This window comes from Labrus mixtus, chromosome 16, assembly GCF_963584025.1.
Source record: "Labrus mixtus chromosome 16, fLabMix1.1, whole genome shotgun sequence".
In the NCBI taxonomy this organism is placed as follows: Eukaryota; Metazoa; Chordata; class Actinopteri; order Labriformes; family Labridae; genus Labrus; species Labrus mixtus.
In genome coordinates this window covers 10,272,965-10,289,308 of record NC_083627.1, presented here as the reverse complement: position 1 = coordinate 10,289,308, position 16,344 = coordinate 10,272,965, and the positions used below count along the sequence as shown (strand labels likewise).

At 39.4% G+C, this 16,344-nt stretch overlaps 1 protein-coding gene across 1 annotated transcript; it reads right to left on the bottom strand.

Moving 5' to 3' along the window:
• Positions 1–3,465: 3,465 nt before the first annotated feature.
• serinc2 (serine incorporator 2) lies at positions 3,466–12,447 on the bottom strand. Its single transcript, XM_061059095.1, has 10 exons — positions 12,307–12,447; positions 9,321–9,482; positions 8,078–8,259; positions 7,849–7,928; positions 7,452–7,589; positions 6,268–6,437; positions 5,980–6,070; positions 5,622–5,784; positions 4,278–4,493; positions 3,466–4,182 (listed from the first exon to the last, which is right to left on the bottom strand). Exons 1-10 carry the CDS (start codon positions 12,343–12,345, stop codon positions 4,044–4,046), a joined length of 1,380 nt encoding a protein of 459 aa, XP_060915078.1. The 5' UTR covers positions 12,346–12,447; the 3' UTR covers positions 3,466–4,043.
• Positions 12,448–16,344: the final 3,897 nt, after the last annotated feature.

Genomic DNA, 16,344 nt, shown 5'->3' with positions numbered 1-16,344 from the left:
AAATGACTCCCTCCTAATTTAATGTAGCAATGTTTATCTACTTTTACACTTTCACTTTCCATGAACAAAAGTAAAGTCCAAATGCTGTTAAATGAGTAGCCTACTTTCTTGTTGTTGTTTTTTTTAGCACTGCTAAAATGTGCCATTTTACATTAAATGTAAAAACCCAAGCGGCAACCTCATCAGGTCTTGAAAAAGTTCATCGAGTGTCCACTTGAGGCTGGCTCCAGGAACACCGGATGTCACACACATCACAGGCATAAATGAACATGTTTACAGCCTGCTACAAAAAAACGAAAAAGGTCTGATTAGTTATTGTCATCACTGGCACACACTGTACAGGGGGGGTGCATTTTTTTTAAATGGCTCTGTTTTGATTTCGAAAATGATACGTGTTATCCATAGGTAGGCGCGTAGCTGACATGATTGACAGGTGAGCACGATGTAAGTTCATCAAGAGGCTTAAAAACCACCTCAGCTCCAGCTCTTCAGCCTGTCATTAGGTTGACTAAAAGTTAAGCTGAGACAGGATTTCCACCATGGCGGCTGCTGCCGATGAGCCTCAGGAGCCCCCTGCAGTAATACAGCAGATGGCTGACGTTACTCAGGCTTCGTCCATTAATGTCTACAGTCTATGGTCAAACCACATATTGCTTAAAGCATACATAAACAAGTTATTCCCCGTAAAATGTTTTTAATGTATTTTGTAACTTTTCCATTTTCCTCTTCAGTTTGGCTGTAGAAAGACTGGTCAATGATGGCTGCCATCTTTTTTTTTTTAAGCCAATTACGTTGTACTTCTGTTAAATATTGCAGAAAAAGTGTCCACACATTAGGACCGCATGTCTAAGTTCGGCAGAATAAGAATAAGAAGTAACAAATCTGAAAGGATGCAGTGTTTCAAGATGTTGTTTAAAGCGTCTTGGGAATAAAATGGTCTATTGAAACACAAAAAAGTACGAGGTCGCATAAACAGTACATTGATGATGAGTCAAAACACAACTAGAATTTTCATCAGGCCAACTTTCATCAGGCCAATTAATATGATGTCAAATATGATGTCATTCTTAATGGGGTCTCATTGGAATCGTCCATCAGTTGCAGTCATCAATTATTCAACAAATATTTTGTTTATTGATTTGAATTTAAAAATTTAAAGCATTTATTCTGATGTATCATCACAACCCTCATCCTATTCCACCACTCTGATGTTCACCTTGATGTCATTTTGTTCTCACACTATCATTTTGTCTTATTACAAGTGTGAGATTATCGTTCTGCAGTCAGTTAATGAGGACTCCTGGGCCTGCCAGTTACAAACCTTTAGCGCTCCATATAGCTTGTTTTTACCTGGTTGCTGGGTGCCTCAAACCCCTGAGGAGCCCCTGTTATCTCTGTTAATGACTGTGATGATGGTGATGGTAAAGGTCCTCAAGAGCAGGGCGAGCATTACCAAACCACAACAGGCAGAGGCGTGTTATGAGCCCCCATGAGATTGGTCCTAAAACTGTCTTATGCAACTGATCAGAGCCTCATTCAGCTTTATATAACAGCATTAGATCAGCCTGCTGCTCACAGCTGGGCCGGGGACTACCACTGTCACTGTCAGCCATAACAATGTGGGTCAGATCACAACTTCAGGCATGCAGCTAGCTACTGTTTGGAGATGGCCCGGGTGTGAGAAGAGGGTGCCAAGGTGCAGCAGGGGATTAAATGTCCCCTACATCTCATGATATTAGCATCCACATGTTGAATGAAACGTGCCTGAGCAGGATGAACCTCCAGAGAGAAATTGGACCAATGACAGATTACTGACATAACCATGCGGTCACTGTGCCGAATTAGCCTGCTTCGTGTTGTTTATGTCAACAATCAGCTTAGAGAAAACACACAGTGAAATAGTATCATGACTCTAATGTAAGGTATTCATGATGTAAGCTACTTTTATGTTGTTTTTTTTTTTTTTTTTACAGTATATCAAGGCAGAAATCAACATAAAAACTATGGATTCATTTTTTTTGTCTCCTACAGCTTTGATGTCTGCTTTAAAAATCATTATTCCTGTTTTCCAAGGAGAAAAATACCGTATACAGTATATTTGTTAATGTCTTTGGTTGCATGAAGGCGCCCCTTAGTGCTGCATTAACTCCACAGAGTACCAACCTGTTATCAGTCTATGAAGATGGAGAACTTATTTAGATTCAGCCAATCAAATCTTACATAAAGCGGTTACATCAGCGTTTTGTCATCGGCAGTACATAACATCACTGTTTTTTTTTTAAATACTGAGCTCCACCCACCTGAAAAACTAAATCTCCTAGATGAAATAACCGAAACTCTTTTCATTTCAGTAGAAAACAGTGTGTTTATGTACGATCCCATCAGTGGAAGCTGGTTGAGAAAGAGATTTTATAGCCTCTTTAAAGTTTGAAGGCAGAACGTAAGGCAAGGCATGTTTATTTCTGCAGCACATTTCAGCAGCAAGGCAATTCAAAGTGCTCCATACGAGACCTGAAAAGCATCAAGACAAAGGGAAACAGTAAAACATATTTGAACGTTTCTTAAATCTTAAATATCAAAGAGAAGAAAAAAATGAAAGCATCTAAAACAGAAGCTAAAATATAAAGAGTTATACAAAAATAAGAGTACAAGTTACAGTGCAGAGTTATAGTTAAGCATCTTATTAACATAAATGTATTAAAACGTTTTAATGAAAGGCAGCTGTTAACAGTAGGGCCCGACTGATATGCGGTTTTTGGGGCCGATACTGATACCGATATTGGAGAGAGAGAAAAATCTGATGCTGATAAATCTTTCTTAGATCAATGTTCAGATGTGTAGAGATAGATATACTTATAAACATTTATTGCGTTGATCCCTTAGATGCAGTTGTCAAACACTTGTGTGGAAGACATTTATGAAGACAAGGTGGTCACTCAACTGGAAAGTAACATAGCTTGACACTGGAGAGTTATAATCCATATACCACACTCTGCTGGAGAGGGAGCACAACGAAGTGTTGTGTTCAGCCCCCTTACTCATGCTGATCTTGTGATTGGGGAAAACACATTCCCTTTACATTACTAATGCCAAATGTGTGCGAGTCCGAGTGTGTGTGTGAGTGTGTGAGTGTGTGTGTGTGTGTGTTGCAGTGGGGAATCCTACAACCAAGGAATACACTAAATCACATTTCAGCAGGCTCATGTGATAAACTGAGTGTGGGATGTGAGGCTTTTAGAGTTCCCCGCTGACTACACTTGATGACATCATGTTGACCATTTGTGAATAAATCATGAAGTACTGATTACAATAAAAAAAAAAAAAGGTGTCAATACATGCTTAATAACTGCACACACACATCCTATTTCCAAATCAATTCTAACTTCAGCTCAGCTCCTACAAAGACAGTCACATTTGAGGGACAACAGCCCCACCTATAGGACAGAAATGTTTCCTACACGCTGATTTAAGACAATCAGGATATCCTCTTTATTGATTGTAATGAAAACATACAAACAGGGCACTTTGAGAAATCAACTTTGAACATGACTCTCTCATCTAAATGTGTAAAGACATCAGTAATCTCTTTGAATAGCAAAACATGATAAAAAGGCACTTTAGATATAAAAACTGGGCATTACAACAAAGGGATGCAATTTAAAAAACTCAATCATTTGTATGCCTGTGAAGATAATGAAAAACAAGATGTTGTGAAACGAAGCTAAAGCGTGAACCCCTCAAAAGGATTATTTAAGATGCATTTGGTCCTGGTATGTAGTGCTTATGTGTAACAGTATCGGGGGGGGGGGGGGGGGGGGGGGCGCGGCATGAGATGGAAAAGCTAGACAGTGACGTTAAAGCTCAACTCCTATTATTCCTCCTTCTTTGAAAAAATACCAATTTCAGCTCCAGCCACAAAATCAATTTTAAGCTAATCACTAAATGTGCAATTGTAAGCAAACCAAGCCGATCCATTGGGAAGCTAAACCTATCTTTTCACAAGGTGCAAATAGCAAGAGGTTGGTGATCAGATTTCAGTGTATCTAGTTGAAGTCTCTGTCAGGGAGCACCAGCGGGGCCACCAGGGTCCACAGGTAGATGCCCAAGCCGAGCCAGCTGGAGCAGATCTTCACCCACACGGCCGGCATGCTGCTCCGCATCACCTCGTAGTCGCTGTCAGGCCTGATGAGCCGAAACAAAAAAAAAAAGACAAAGTCAGAGAAAAGGACGCACGTAACAAAGTCAGCTGGTCAGAAGACTAAAGAACCGACACTTACTTGTACCAGTTGGTGAGAGTCATCATGATGTAGAGCGAGGCCAGGAGGAGGCTGAAGTGGAAGAAGGAGTAGCTGTAGGTGACTCCGTCCTCCTCGTTGTCGACGGCTCGCCGGACCCCGTCCTCTCCTGTCGCAGACTCAATATTAGCGGTCAGACCCTGGCCCTCCTCGGTCTGCATCAGCTTGTTCACCTGGGAGTTGTTTGAGGAGCGGATGCTGTGGCAGGAGAGAGCGAGAGACGTTATCTTTACATCCTTTATATATAAATGACAGAGCATGACAGCCTCCAGCTTGGAGGACTATGGTGCCACGGTACATGGGGCGTGCGCACTAACCACTACACCACCGGCGCGACTTTGAACGCAGGTTCAGCTGTCCAGTTGAATAAACACAGCATCGTTATGCTATCATTACGTCTGTATTGTTGTTGGTTGTACTGTGATGGTAAGTGTATTTTTGTATCGACATTTTGGAAATCATGTTGATCCCAGGAAGAATAGCAGCTGTGATGCAAAAGCTACTGGGGATCTAAATAAAAACAAAGATTAAACAGATTTAAACTAGTCAGTGTTGTCACTTCCACATCAGTCAGAAAAGGCATCTGTCATGTCTGTGGTGAAAATATAAAACCGAGAGGTGCAAACACAGCTTGACTAATTTCACTGTCTTAAACTTTACTGCAGCTTCAAGCTCTCTGAGGCTGACCAGTTTCCAGTTCGATGACCTGTTAGCTAGGCGAGGGCCGGCTAGGCTCAGTATGGAACCAGTATTTTCAGATGAAAACCAGCTAACACAAATCAGCTGTAATCTGGCTTTCTACAATGGTATGAAGCAGAAATAACAAGATTTTGCTATTTTAACAACAATAATTAAGCCAAAAAGATGCTGAAAAAACTGCATGAAGTGGCAGATTTGATCTGCTCTCTCCTCAGGTAGAAATGAGAAAACTTCAAACTAATTAAATTGACTAGAGTTTGGATTGGACTATTTCATTTCAAATGCAATCTCAGAGTCATATCATCCCGCATAAGATCAGTCCACTCTACACTCTGCATGGACTGTGTAAGTAATAGAACGTCCCTTTGGTCTGTAGACATCTTCAGATATACGGATGACACTCAATTAGTCTTTTTTTCCACTGCTTATTTATTTATTTTCATCAAGATGCTGTTCTTTTCTAAGTAAAATCTTATCCTTAAATTCCATGTGTACTCATGGACCCACTTTAGTCTGAATCATTTTGGCCTCAGTCTTCTCATGAATTGAGGAGGTACAATATGAGCACAAAAGGTCTAAAAAAAAAAAATGAACCTCAGTAAAACACAAACAATAACAGTAGCATACCTGGCATAAAGAGTACAGAACAAGAAGATGATCAGTCCCACGACGCCCTGTGCATCCCACCACTGGACGTTTCCAGGGGCTGGGGTGGGAGCAGGAACTCCTGGAGCGGAAGTAGGACCGTTGGGCTGGACCAAACTCAACAGGCTGGGGTTGCACTGCTTGTCTGAGGTCAGAAACAAAGAAAACCATTTTACATCTGTCATTAAGAGTCACATTCACAGCAGCGACTGTGGCTAAGTGGTTAGCATGAGAGTGACACATTTCCTTTTACAACTTTCTTAAATCCTGGGTCAAGTTCTGAATGAAACGAATGGGAATAAAATGCAGTCATGTTGTGGCTCAGATTCATTGGACTTACTGGGGTTGTTGCTCATGGCTGACCAGGTGATGTACATGGTGTAGAGGCAGATGACGGAGGCCTGAAGAAGACCTGAGCTGGGCTGAGCCTCCTGTGGGAACAACAGCAGTCAGGAAAACAACAACAACTTTTTTGTAACTTGTAAATCAGATCCAGAGATTTGTAAATATCAGTGAACCACTTGTGGAGTATCACACATGGAACATTAGGTTGCAAAACATATAGAAAATGAATCGTTTCAATCAAATTATATCAATAAACATATTTCTTCTACAGTCTCTATGTCACCTGAACTTTGGGCAGAATCGCCACGACGGACACAACGATGCCGAACAGCAAGTTGAGGCTGATGAAGACCTTGTGCTCCGTGCAGCCGTCTGGTTGGGTGTAAAACACGTAGAAGAGAACGACAGCAGTGAAAGCCAGGGCGAAGTTAATAATGGTGATGGTCAGGAGAGCTGAGAGGGGAGAAGAAAGAGTCGTCAGACATCACATGACACTTGACTCGGATGTAATGAACATGTTTCTTAGTTCTGACACCAGGAAGTTAATGTAGCATTACTATACTGGTACACGAGTTAAAGGTAGGGAAATGTTCTGGTTGAAATAGTTGTTGTTCTTTTAATGAGGAAGCAGAATCAAAACATTTACAATAACAGATCATTTTAAATTAAGAAGAACAGCAAAGCAAACTGACCAGTCAACAAGCAAAAAAAAAAAGAGGGTAACAACTAACTCTCCCCTAATCCCTCCCTCATTCACATCCTGTCACTTTTAACAGGGTCAGCGATGTCCTTCAGTTATCTGTTAATAGTTCTTCAATTAGCATCTTCAATGTTTTGAAGACGGGGTGTCTAATATTGTTGAAGTGCCTTCATTTTTTTATAGTGACCTTCGATATCTCTTCATGAAGAAGTAAAAGGCGGAGCTTCTGCGTTTCCCTGAAACATTAAGATACAGGGTTTTTTTGGGGTGCTATTATAAGTGCATAGGATAGCAGTTGTTGACATTTTGTAAGCCTGGAAAAAAAATGATCAGAGACTCCAAACTGCAACAGAATGAGGTCAGGTTTCAGTGTTGTATGCAAAGTTTCTGAAAAGATTTAGAAAAGAAATTCCAGGTAAAAAAATTTGCATTCACACATATAGCTCCTCCTGCAAATATCAGCAGTTTTTGAGAAGTTTTTTGCAAGTGTGAAAGCCCTATAAGTGTTTTTACAGGATGTGAATACCATGAAATGCTCTGCTGGTAATCAGCTCCAATAAAAACCCTATTTATGATGAACACTGAGTGGTGGTTTTGAGCCTGCCACGCTGTTGCTTCTGCACTGCTCTTTGTTTAATGACACAGCTGAAAAACAAAGTGCATAGATTTGAAAGACAACACGTGAGCGCTGTTTCACAGATGACTCATATCGAGTTCATTGTCTTGAATTTTACACTTGGACTTAAAGTTAAAGATAAAGAGGATACCTCCAAACCAGCACTTGCTGTTTCCCTCTTCTGCTTTCTCCAGCCACGCCTGGTTCCAGGAGTGGGCGAAGTCCACCAGCAGGATGAGCTGGATGATGATGAAGATGAAGGAGCCCACAACGCCAAAGTAATACCACACTGAGGATTGAAGACGTTTGTCATGGAAGGTTTTGAAAGTGTTCAAAGACCAAAGCATTCACTTTACAGTAGAAGGAGGCTCTCAGGATAGTAAGTGGCACTGCAGGTCAACATTGATCAGTTCTGCTTGGAACGGAAACTTTACTTGATTTTGATATGAACACAAACTGGGTTAAAAACTCATGAAGCCTAACATTTAGAAAAACTGAGCCGGTAATTCTCAGGTGGAGCCAATAATACTCAGGTGTGTGCTTCTTACCTGTAGTAAAGATGCCATCTGGAATGAAGAAGGCTCCTACAGTTATGCCAACCAGCATGAGGAACTTAAAGAACCAGAAACTGAAAACACACAAAATACACATGTTTTTTTTATATATGAATATAAATACAATATTAAAGATGCAGTTCCCTTGTTTAGCCACCAGAGTGCAGCATGGTTTTTTAATCACACAGGGCTGTGGTACTGAAGCTGCTGTTACAGTACGAACCTATTTTGGATGGAGGCTCTGGGGTCCTTGCTGCTGCGAACACGGATCATGATGACGGAGAAGAGGAAGAAGAAGCAGGCCATGGCGAAGCACATACGGTACACTGATTTGTAGCCCACAATGACGTCACAGTTCACCTTGTTCCCGATGCCATAAGCGCCACCAACACAGAAACCTGGAATCTGACAGTGAGAAGACAAACAAAGGGAACAATTGATGAAGCGCAGGCAGAGCAAGAATCCAATGGACTAAACAACTTTGGTTGTTTGAGAACTTGTTCAACAAGTTTAAAACAATATGCTTGATGTACCATTACACAGATCACAGACATAGTCACAGTCACAAAGCAATATCTGTTTGAATGAATATCCCCAATTATAAATGGCCTAATACATAGCCTAACATTTCCTAGTTAAAACATGGGGGATATGCAGACATTACTCAGGTCTAAGAGGATATACTTGGAAATGTGCACATTCAGAAATAAGCCTGATTTAGGGTTTTAACCTCAGTTTCTGACCCTTGACCTTTTGCCTGTTTATGGTTAGCTCTTTGAATTGTAAACAGAAAACTAGCCAACCGTTTTTAAAGCTGTGGTTAAACACAGTATAGCTGCAAGTAAATGGGATTCTAAAATATGTATATTCACTTTCATTAACTTTGAAAACTACTTTGGTGGGATGTTCCCCTTTCAGGGTCAAAATCAGTACACTGATAAATCAAACGTTGTCGTTGACATGTTACAGTTGGACTCCAGTCTGACAAAGAAGGCTAAATAATTCAACAACGATGCCTTGAGAAGAGCGGGAGAACCTTCCAGCTCTTTCGATCGTCTTCCTGTGATTTCTCTGTCATCTCCGACTCCTGCAGTGACCAAGAGAAGTCCAAAGTGCAGCAGCAGGTTACCAGTAAACTATACTTTGTTGTATTCAAAGTGCTAAAAAAAAATATCAGAAACAATCCTTACTTACTGCTCATGAATTCAATGATCGTAAAATAATAGCACATTTGGGTTCAAAATAAAAACTAACATTCCTAATAAACACATAATCCAAGCATCCTGCCCAGCTGCTCTACAGTATTTCTGTTGCCGGGTTACAGCTCATGAAACCACTTTGAATTATTTTTCTTCCAGCTTTTGAAATGCCATGTGCTTTGAGAAAAACATAATGAAACAATTACAGACCCTTATGCAGCAGCCCTGTGTGGACCATTAAATGTGATCTAATCTCATCTAATGTACCTTTTTAAGATGCTCCTCCATGCCAGGCAGAATCATAATGACAGAAACCATAGTCCCGAGCAGCAGCATGAAGGAGAAGGCCAGCCGGCTTATGGTGGAGTTGTACGTCGACGGGCAGCATGATGACAGGAGGCAGGAGGCCGAGCCGCACAGACAGGACGCCTGGAGAAGAGACGAGGGAGAGAATTAGCGAGGCCTTCTTCATGACAGTCAGAGGCAGGCCCGTTAATTAGGGTAATGCATGCATGGCCTGCAATGACAAAACAACAAATAGCACTGTGTCTGCTGTCAGGGAAACCATCGCTCTTCTTCTCCAGGAGAGGCAGAGACAGAGCAATAAGGGTTTAGAGCAGCAGCAATCAGACTTGTGATTGGTGCAGCCATCATCACAAATCTCTCCCTGTCTGTTTCTGATCTTGTGCTGTGAAACACGATCACAGAGGATTCCTGCATGATTCAGATGAACACTGCTGAGAGGTGCGTGTGTGTGTGTGTGTGAGGCACTGAGGCAGAGTCTGTAGCTGAGATCAGCCATCCTTCACTAACTATGCACCAGAGTACACAAGCCCTGGGTGTAAACAACTCAGCCGCCGTGACGGGACGAATCCAATTTCCACAGATCCGACAGGCCACACTACCTGAGCAACAAACAACTCTTACAAATAATCATATTCCTGAACAGTCAAGAGAAAAACTACCCAAATACAAAGACTACTCAAACCTACAACTGCTAGGTTATGGTTATGAAACAGGCTAAGTTTATGCTAATACCTTTATATGACCTACAAAAGAAGAACCAGACCAACCATGACAAAGTGATGATTTTAATATGGATATTCTTAATGCCTATCATCATCACTGTCAGTGGGTGGGATTCTGACTAGGCAAATTACAGCACGCAGACCAGAAAATGCATGAGTGTACATTTTCACTGGCAAAGTTTTGCAGAGATCTTAACGGAAGCTGGAGGAGATATTGCTGCAGAGAAAACTATTTTTATTTTGTCTCTACACAAACGATAAACCGGTTACTCCATGCACAGACAACCTATCAACTCAAGTGTTGGTCAGTTGCAGGACTATTCAGCAGCACACTGAAAATGACTTCCATACGCAGGGTCATGTGACAGACCACCCTGCATAGGCCTATGTGATTATTCTGGGCTAAGCTGAGGAAGATACAGAAGAAACGCTACGTTGTTCACACACAATTATTAGAGATTACAGATTATTTATTCAACATCTTTTTCTGTATCAAAACCTTTAAGATTCAACAAAATTAATCCATCACTCAAAATTGTCTAGGATTTAGGTTAATAGCCATTGTTTTGGGATTTTAAACTTAATTCTATCAATATAGAGATTTCCATCAATGCCAGCCCCTGAAACTAAATAATAGTTAAGGAAGTAATATGTAACTCTCTGACACATAGTGTTTAAAATTGGTACTGCAGTCCAACCCCCAAGCTACCTGTATTCCAAACCTCTCCCAAGACTGTCTCTGTCATTATAAGCAAGGCTTAACATTGTTGTTTACTGCAGATCTGTAACGTGAAGGTATTGTATTTGAGTATGTTTCTTTCTAGCTGCCTTATCTGTGCCCATGTTTTTATCTTGCGTTATCTGTGCACCGAACAGGAGTAGAAATCTGAATCTCATGGTCTCCTGTCATACAATGAGAATAAAGGCTTTCAAATCAATTTCTACTAAATTAAATAACTATCATCTTTCACTCCAAATCTATTTAAGACTACTCAACTCTTTTATTGACAAAGTACACTTTACTTTATTACTTAAATGTACCGAGGGCTATTTATTTATTTATTTGGAAACTGTAGCCTAATTTGCCGATGTTACAAAGAGCATATATGATCATAATCTAGTTGTGTAATTATTTGGAATTTCCTTTATCTTCAATATGCAACTTTTAATCAGAAGTTGCATGTTGATCTTCCCGATCCAGGTGTTTGACCTCATCAACATTCAAACTAAAAAAAAAATCTACATTGCAATTATAACAAAACTTTGTTTAATGACTGTTTTAACTGGTGAAGATTGAAAAGGGTCAGGTTAAAGAGGTTAACGCGAATTGTAACACACAACATTTTGCAGCTCGGAGTTTTACGAATTGTGTGAAGAATCTCAATAAACACATTGAGATTATATGTTGTAAAAAATACACGACGCTAAAGTCAAAGAAACATACACAAAAAGGGATGCAATCTAAGTTAATGCGAGGATGTTTATGAAGGAAACGTAGAACAACAACACAGCGACAGTGTACTGCGGAGGACATTGTGCAGATTCCCGACTGAAACCCGGAAACTGCGCCGTTTTAGGAAACAACAGTTGTAAACATAGCATTACAATCTGTTTATCTACGCGGTAGGCCTATTTGTGCGTTATTTTACCATACAAATTACTTTTAAAGACAAATTAAACGAAAGTAAAATGACATCCATGCTCTTTCATAAAGGGACTTTTTTTGTTTCCTTGTAGAAAGCCATTTTGTCAACAAGATTTGACATGTAGGCTATGTCTAAAAGTAGTTGAGGAAGAATGCGTAAATATGCCAGAGTAAGTTGGGTAGGGTATATGGTTAACACTGAAACTCAGCACTTCAAGTTCTTCAAAATAGTTTGTTCGCTTTCTTTAACAATGTGTCAAGCAGGAAGGGCGGCTTACATCAAAGTTAATCTAACATTACTTTAATCTATATTTAAAATTATAGCAATAGACTATAAGTAGGCTAAACCCTTTAATTTGACTACTAATTGAAAATATAATGTCTATTGAATCATGTATGTTTCTCTGTAAAAAAAGCAGTAAATTAAAAAAACAACTTTCGCATGACGTCATCACCTCAAGGTAAATGCTTTCTTGAACAAACGACGCAAAAAACAACCTATGCCAGCTAAATACGTTAAAAAAAACACGTATCTACGTTTATCACACATGAACGACAACAACAGTTAATGTATACTCACACAACTAGCAAGGGAACCCAGTGCCAAACAAGCACCCATGGTTGTTTAATTCTCAATTCCGATTTAAGTTGACGAAGCTTCAAAAGTTCAGGAAGAAACTGAGCCAAAATGGCGACGTCAAGTCAGACAAAAGTCAGAATCGGGCAACCTTATACTCCCTTCAAAATAAAGGCTGAGTCACTTTAGACACCGTCATACTTTATACCTTACGTACAAAACTGATAGTGAGTCATTTCGGTTCAGTGTGTTTATTGTGAGGTATAAACCTTTATAGAATGCTTGTTGTATTATGACAGGACATCTTGTGTAAATTGATGCTCTCAGTTTTATTTTTCCGACAAAATCATTCTACTTCCGACATTATGGACACTTGGAAAAATACCTTAGGCCTACTGTGTTAATAGTTTTCATGGGGCTTTGTGGTTAAAAAACTTTGCCGGGTGTAATCAACACCCAGGCTGTGATTGGCTAATTGAATTTTCGCTACAAAATGTTGACTAATTGGATAAGCAAGAGAGTTGCCCGTTTTTATAGTTCATCATTTAACCCCTTGAACAATTTGATAGTCTACACATTACAACCTAATTGGTTTGGGGCCTATGTAATTCACCTCAATTCAAAATCGCCAATGCTATGTTGATGATACTTTATTTTAAGATGATATAGCCTATATATTTAAAGAAAAAAAACACAGTTATGAAGGCCTAATCATGCATTATATCTGGCCTGTCCTTTATTGTCATTGGTAAGGGCTGCTGTTTTATTCTGCTTTTTAACCAGCATATTTAATATATGTCTGTTATTTGTATTTTACATATTTGTTCATTTTGTAAATCCCTCTGCAGCCTCACATTGTGAGTTTTCAAAGGATAATTTGTTGGTATTTAAGTCTGCAAGTAATCCAGTGTTGCCCCCTGCTGAGATATGTTGTTTGTGTTCTTCATAAATTGGATCTTATATGTTCCATCTTGTTGTGTTCATCACCCAAGACTCCTCATAACCCTTTTCTAGTCTTGGAAACAAAAGTGTTCACCATGGTTGGAAAGTGATTATAGCTGATGCAAGTCTTTTAATGTCAGAGTAGAAATGTGAAAATGTTCTGTAAATTTTGGAGTAAATTGTTTTCGTCATAGTGTGAAATTATTAAATGAGTCTGCCTTGCTGTTTTTATATAACCCATTACTGGTGGTAAGATATGTAACCATGGTAACAAAAAGAGTGTGCTTTTTCGCAGGTATGAAGAAAGTTCATCCTCGAAAGAAATAGAGATGATCTTGATTTAGTTTGACCAGAGGAAGCACACGGAGAGTAAACAGGTGTGACAGTGAAGGTCAACAGTGAGCTTAAAGCCACAGGGTAGCAAACCTCCATCTGTTTGGGTCTGACCTTCTGAAATGCAGTGAACACACCTGTGAATAATCAGTGCAAAGATAAAACTGCACTTCTTAAGCAAGCTCATTACCACCGTGAAACCAGGTCTGTCGCACTTTGTAATGAGTGCAAATCATAGACTGTGTAGGTCGACTTAACCATGACTTTTAATCTTACCCTTTTAAGGATGCCATTGGGCTTTGCCCTGTGTATTTGTTTTCTGCAGGTTCATGCTTCTATATTTTCAATGCACCCTTCAGATTGATATGACAGACAAAGGAACATGGCCAAAAGTGTCACTGAGCAAACCAAGGCCGAATTTGAAATAAAAGTTTGAGCACTAGACAAAATGGCAAGGATGGTGATATAGCCTACTGTGTGAGGGAAACACATCAGCACTCTGCACTGTCTCAATGGTGAAGAAGCATCTCTTCCTGGAGCAGCACTCAGACCACTAAACAATGGACAGAACTACATAATGCCTTATATAACCTTATTAAATACACACCACACGTATGTTCAATGAATATCATATAGTTGATATTAAAAGGGGATTTGAGGTTTTATGAATCATTAATAGGACTCCTTAAAGAGGAGAGTCCTTTATCAGTTTGTTCTCAATAACAAGACCTGCGTCACCTTTCCCTGTCGAGTGCGTCACAAGTGAACCATTGGGGTTCATGTGTTGTGTTTTCTTGCATTTAAAGTTTTCTTAACTATGTGAAGATAATTTTACAGAAAATGTGTAGAATTTAGAATTATTTTGAAAAAGACAAGCAACCAATTATGTTATAAGCCCTTTCTCTATTAGTGTAAATAATACAGAAGCACCACTTGACAAGATTAAGGTGTTTTTTTTTTGTCTGAATAAAAATCCTTCCTGTGCAAATTCACTGCCCTTTATTGTGATGCTGATGTCTATTATTGATGTCTATAATCTCCTATGCCATTAAACCATGGATACACCAGTCAAATCAGTTAGCTCAGTGTTGCACCAACACAACAACATAAAGTAGATTTTGTTGTGGTGGCCCTAAAGATCAAAACGCAACAATATTTTAGAAAACACATTAACATAAAACACATGAACACTTCACAAAAGTACTTTGTCTTTCAATAGATTACCCCCAATGTTTAAATTGTATTTTTGTCCTGTCACTATAAGCTTAGACTGAAAATCAAAGCTGAGAACAAAATACTTAATTAAAGGACAGGGTATTTGTTTATCTTTCTTATTGCTGGTTTGATTTAGAATTAAAGTTGGGGAGCAATGATAGCCTATAGCGGTTATGTCGTGCGCCCTATGTACAGAGGCTGTAGTCCTCATTGCAGCGGCCGTGGGTTCAAATCCGACCTTTGCCCTGTGCCAACCCCCGTCTCTCTTCAGCAGTCTGATACAATTAAGGCAAAAGAACAACTAGTGTTATGCCTACATTAAAGTGCCCTTTAAGAGGTGAGAGTGGATTCACCTGTCTCTGATTACTGCAGCATGCACAGGTATGTTTGCTCTTTGAGCTCAGAGTGATGGTGGCAGACACTGAAGAGTTGAACAGGCATGCTACATGTTAAAGTTTCCTTAATTGATTAAACAGCTATGCAAAAATAGATATTCATACAGTGGTTGTTAAAAAAAACCTGTTGAGTGAACACAATTGCATTTTCTTTATTAATGATTTCTGTTTCTGAAGGTGGTAGAATCTTGTGTCTAGTTTAACTAACCGTGTAACAAAATAATGATACAATAAATTATCCATATAGATTAGGAGTGAGAACTAATTATTGTCTTATGAGATGCCATTAAATACCAGGTGAAAAGGCGATACAATTTCTCAATATTTTAATGTTTAGTTAATGGTGCACAATGAAAAATCAAAAAAGACACGCACATCCCTCAGTGGGTTCTGGATCCAAAAAACACGAATATGTAAAGAAAAACAAACAAGATCCGCACACCAAGAAGCTCCCGTTTGTGGAGTAAAGTTAAGGGTGCACCCCTCACTGAAAAGACAATGGTACAAACCTTTAACAAGCAGCGACAGGTTAGAACATTTACGCAGGAAACTAAAGCACACTGACTTCAAAATAAAAGTAAAATTCGAAACAACTTTCATCACGGTCACTGCAAAGGTACTATCTCACTCCAACACAAAATGCTGAATAAACATAAATTTTGTATAAAGTCCACAAGCACAATAATGTTCTTGAAATACTACTTTTCACAACTACGAAACAACAGCTAAAAACGTGCAAGTTTTGAAATAGGCTACTGTGCCGGACTGGTTAGCCTATATGTTAAAAAAAAAGATAGAGATGTGAATCAAAGAGAAAAGCAATATACAAAAAACAACCGAGCCTTTAATAAAACATACAAATAGCACCAGGCTTATGTTATTTTTTTTAAAGGATTCTCATGTGTTATCATTTCACACATAGGACTAACTGTAAAGTGTGAAGTGGCATATTTACGCATTCTTCCTTAAAGTTTTAATTCATTTAAATGGTGTGTTCTGTTTGTACAAATCAAAACTATTTTTGAGTTTTTCTTTCCTTCTCTCATCTAACACAGCAGCTTTTACTTTGAAGGCATTATCCTTCTTCACCCGTATCTTCCTGGCTGCGCACGTGCGTCTTGACGCTCCTCCCTGTTGCTGTGAGTGCGCGCACTGT

Coding starts and splice junctions, on each gene's coding strand:
- serinc2 (XM_061059095.1), bottom strand. CDS start 12,345: ATGGGTGCTTGTTTGGCACTGGGTTCCCTTGCTAGTTGT. Junction 7,590..7,848: donor AGATGGCATCTTTACTACAG/GTAAGAAGCACA, acceptor TTCAATCCTCAG/TGTGGTATTACTTTGGCGTT. Junction 6,438..7,451: donor CAGCAAGTGCTGGTTTGGAG/GTATCCTCTTTA, acceptor CTCCCCTCTCAG/CTCTCCTGACCATCACCATT.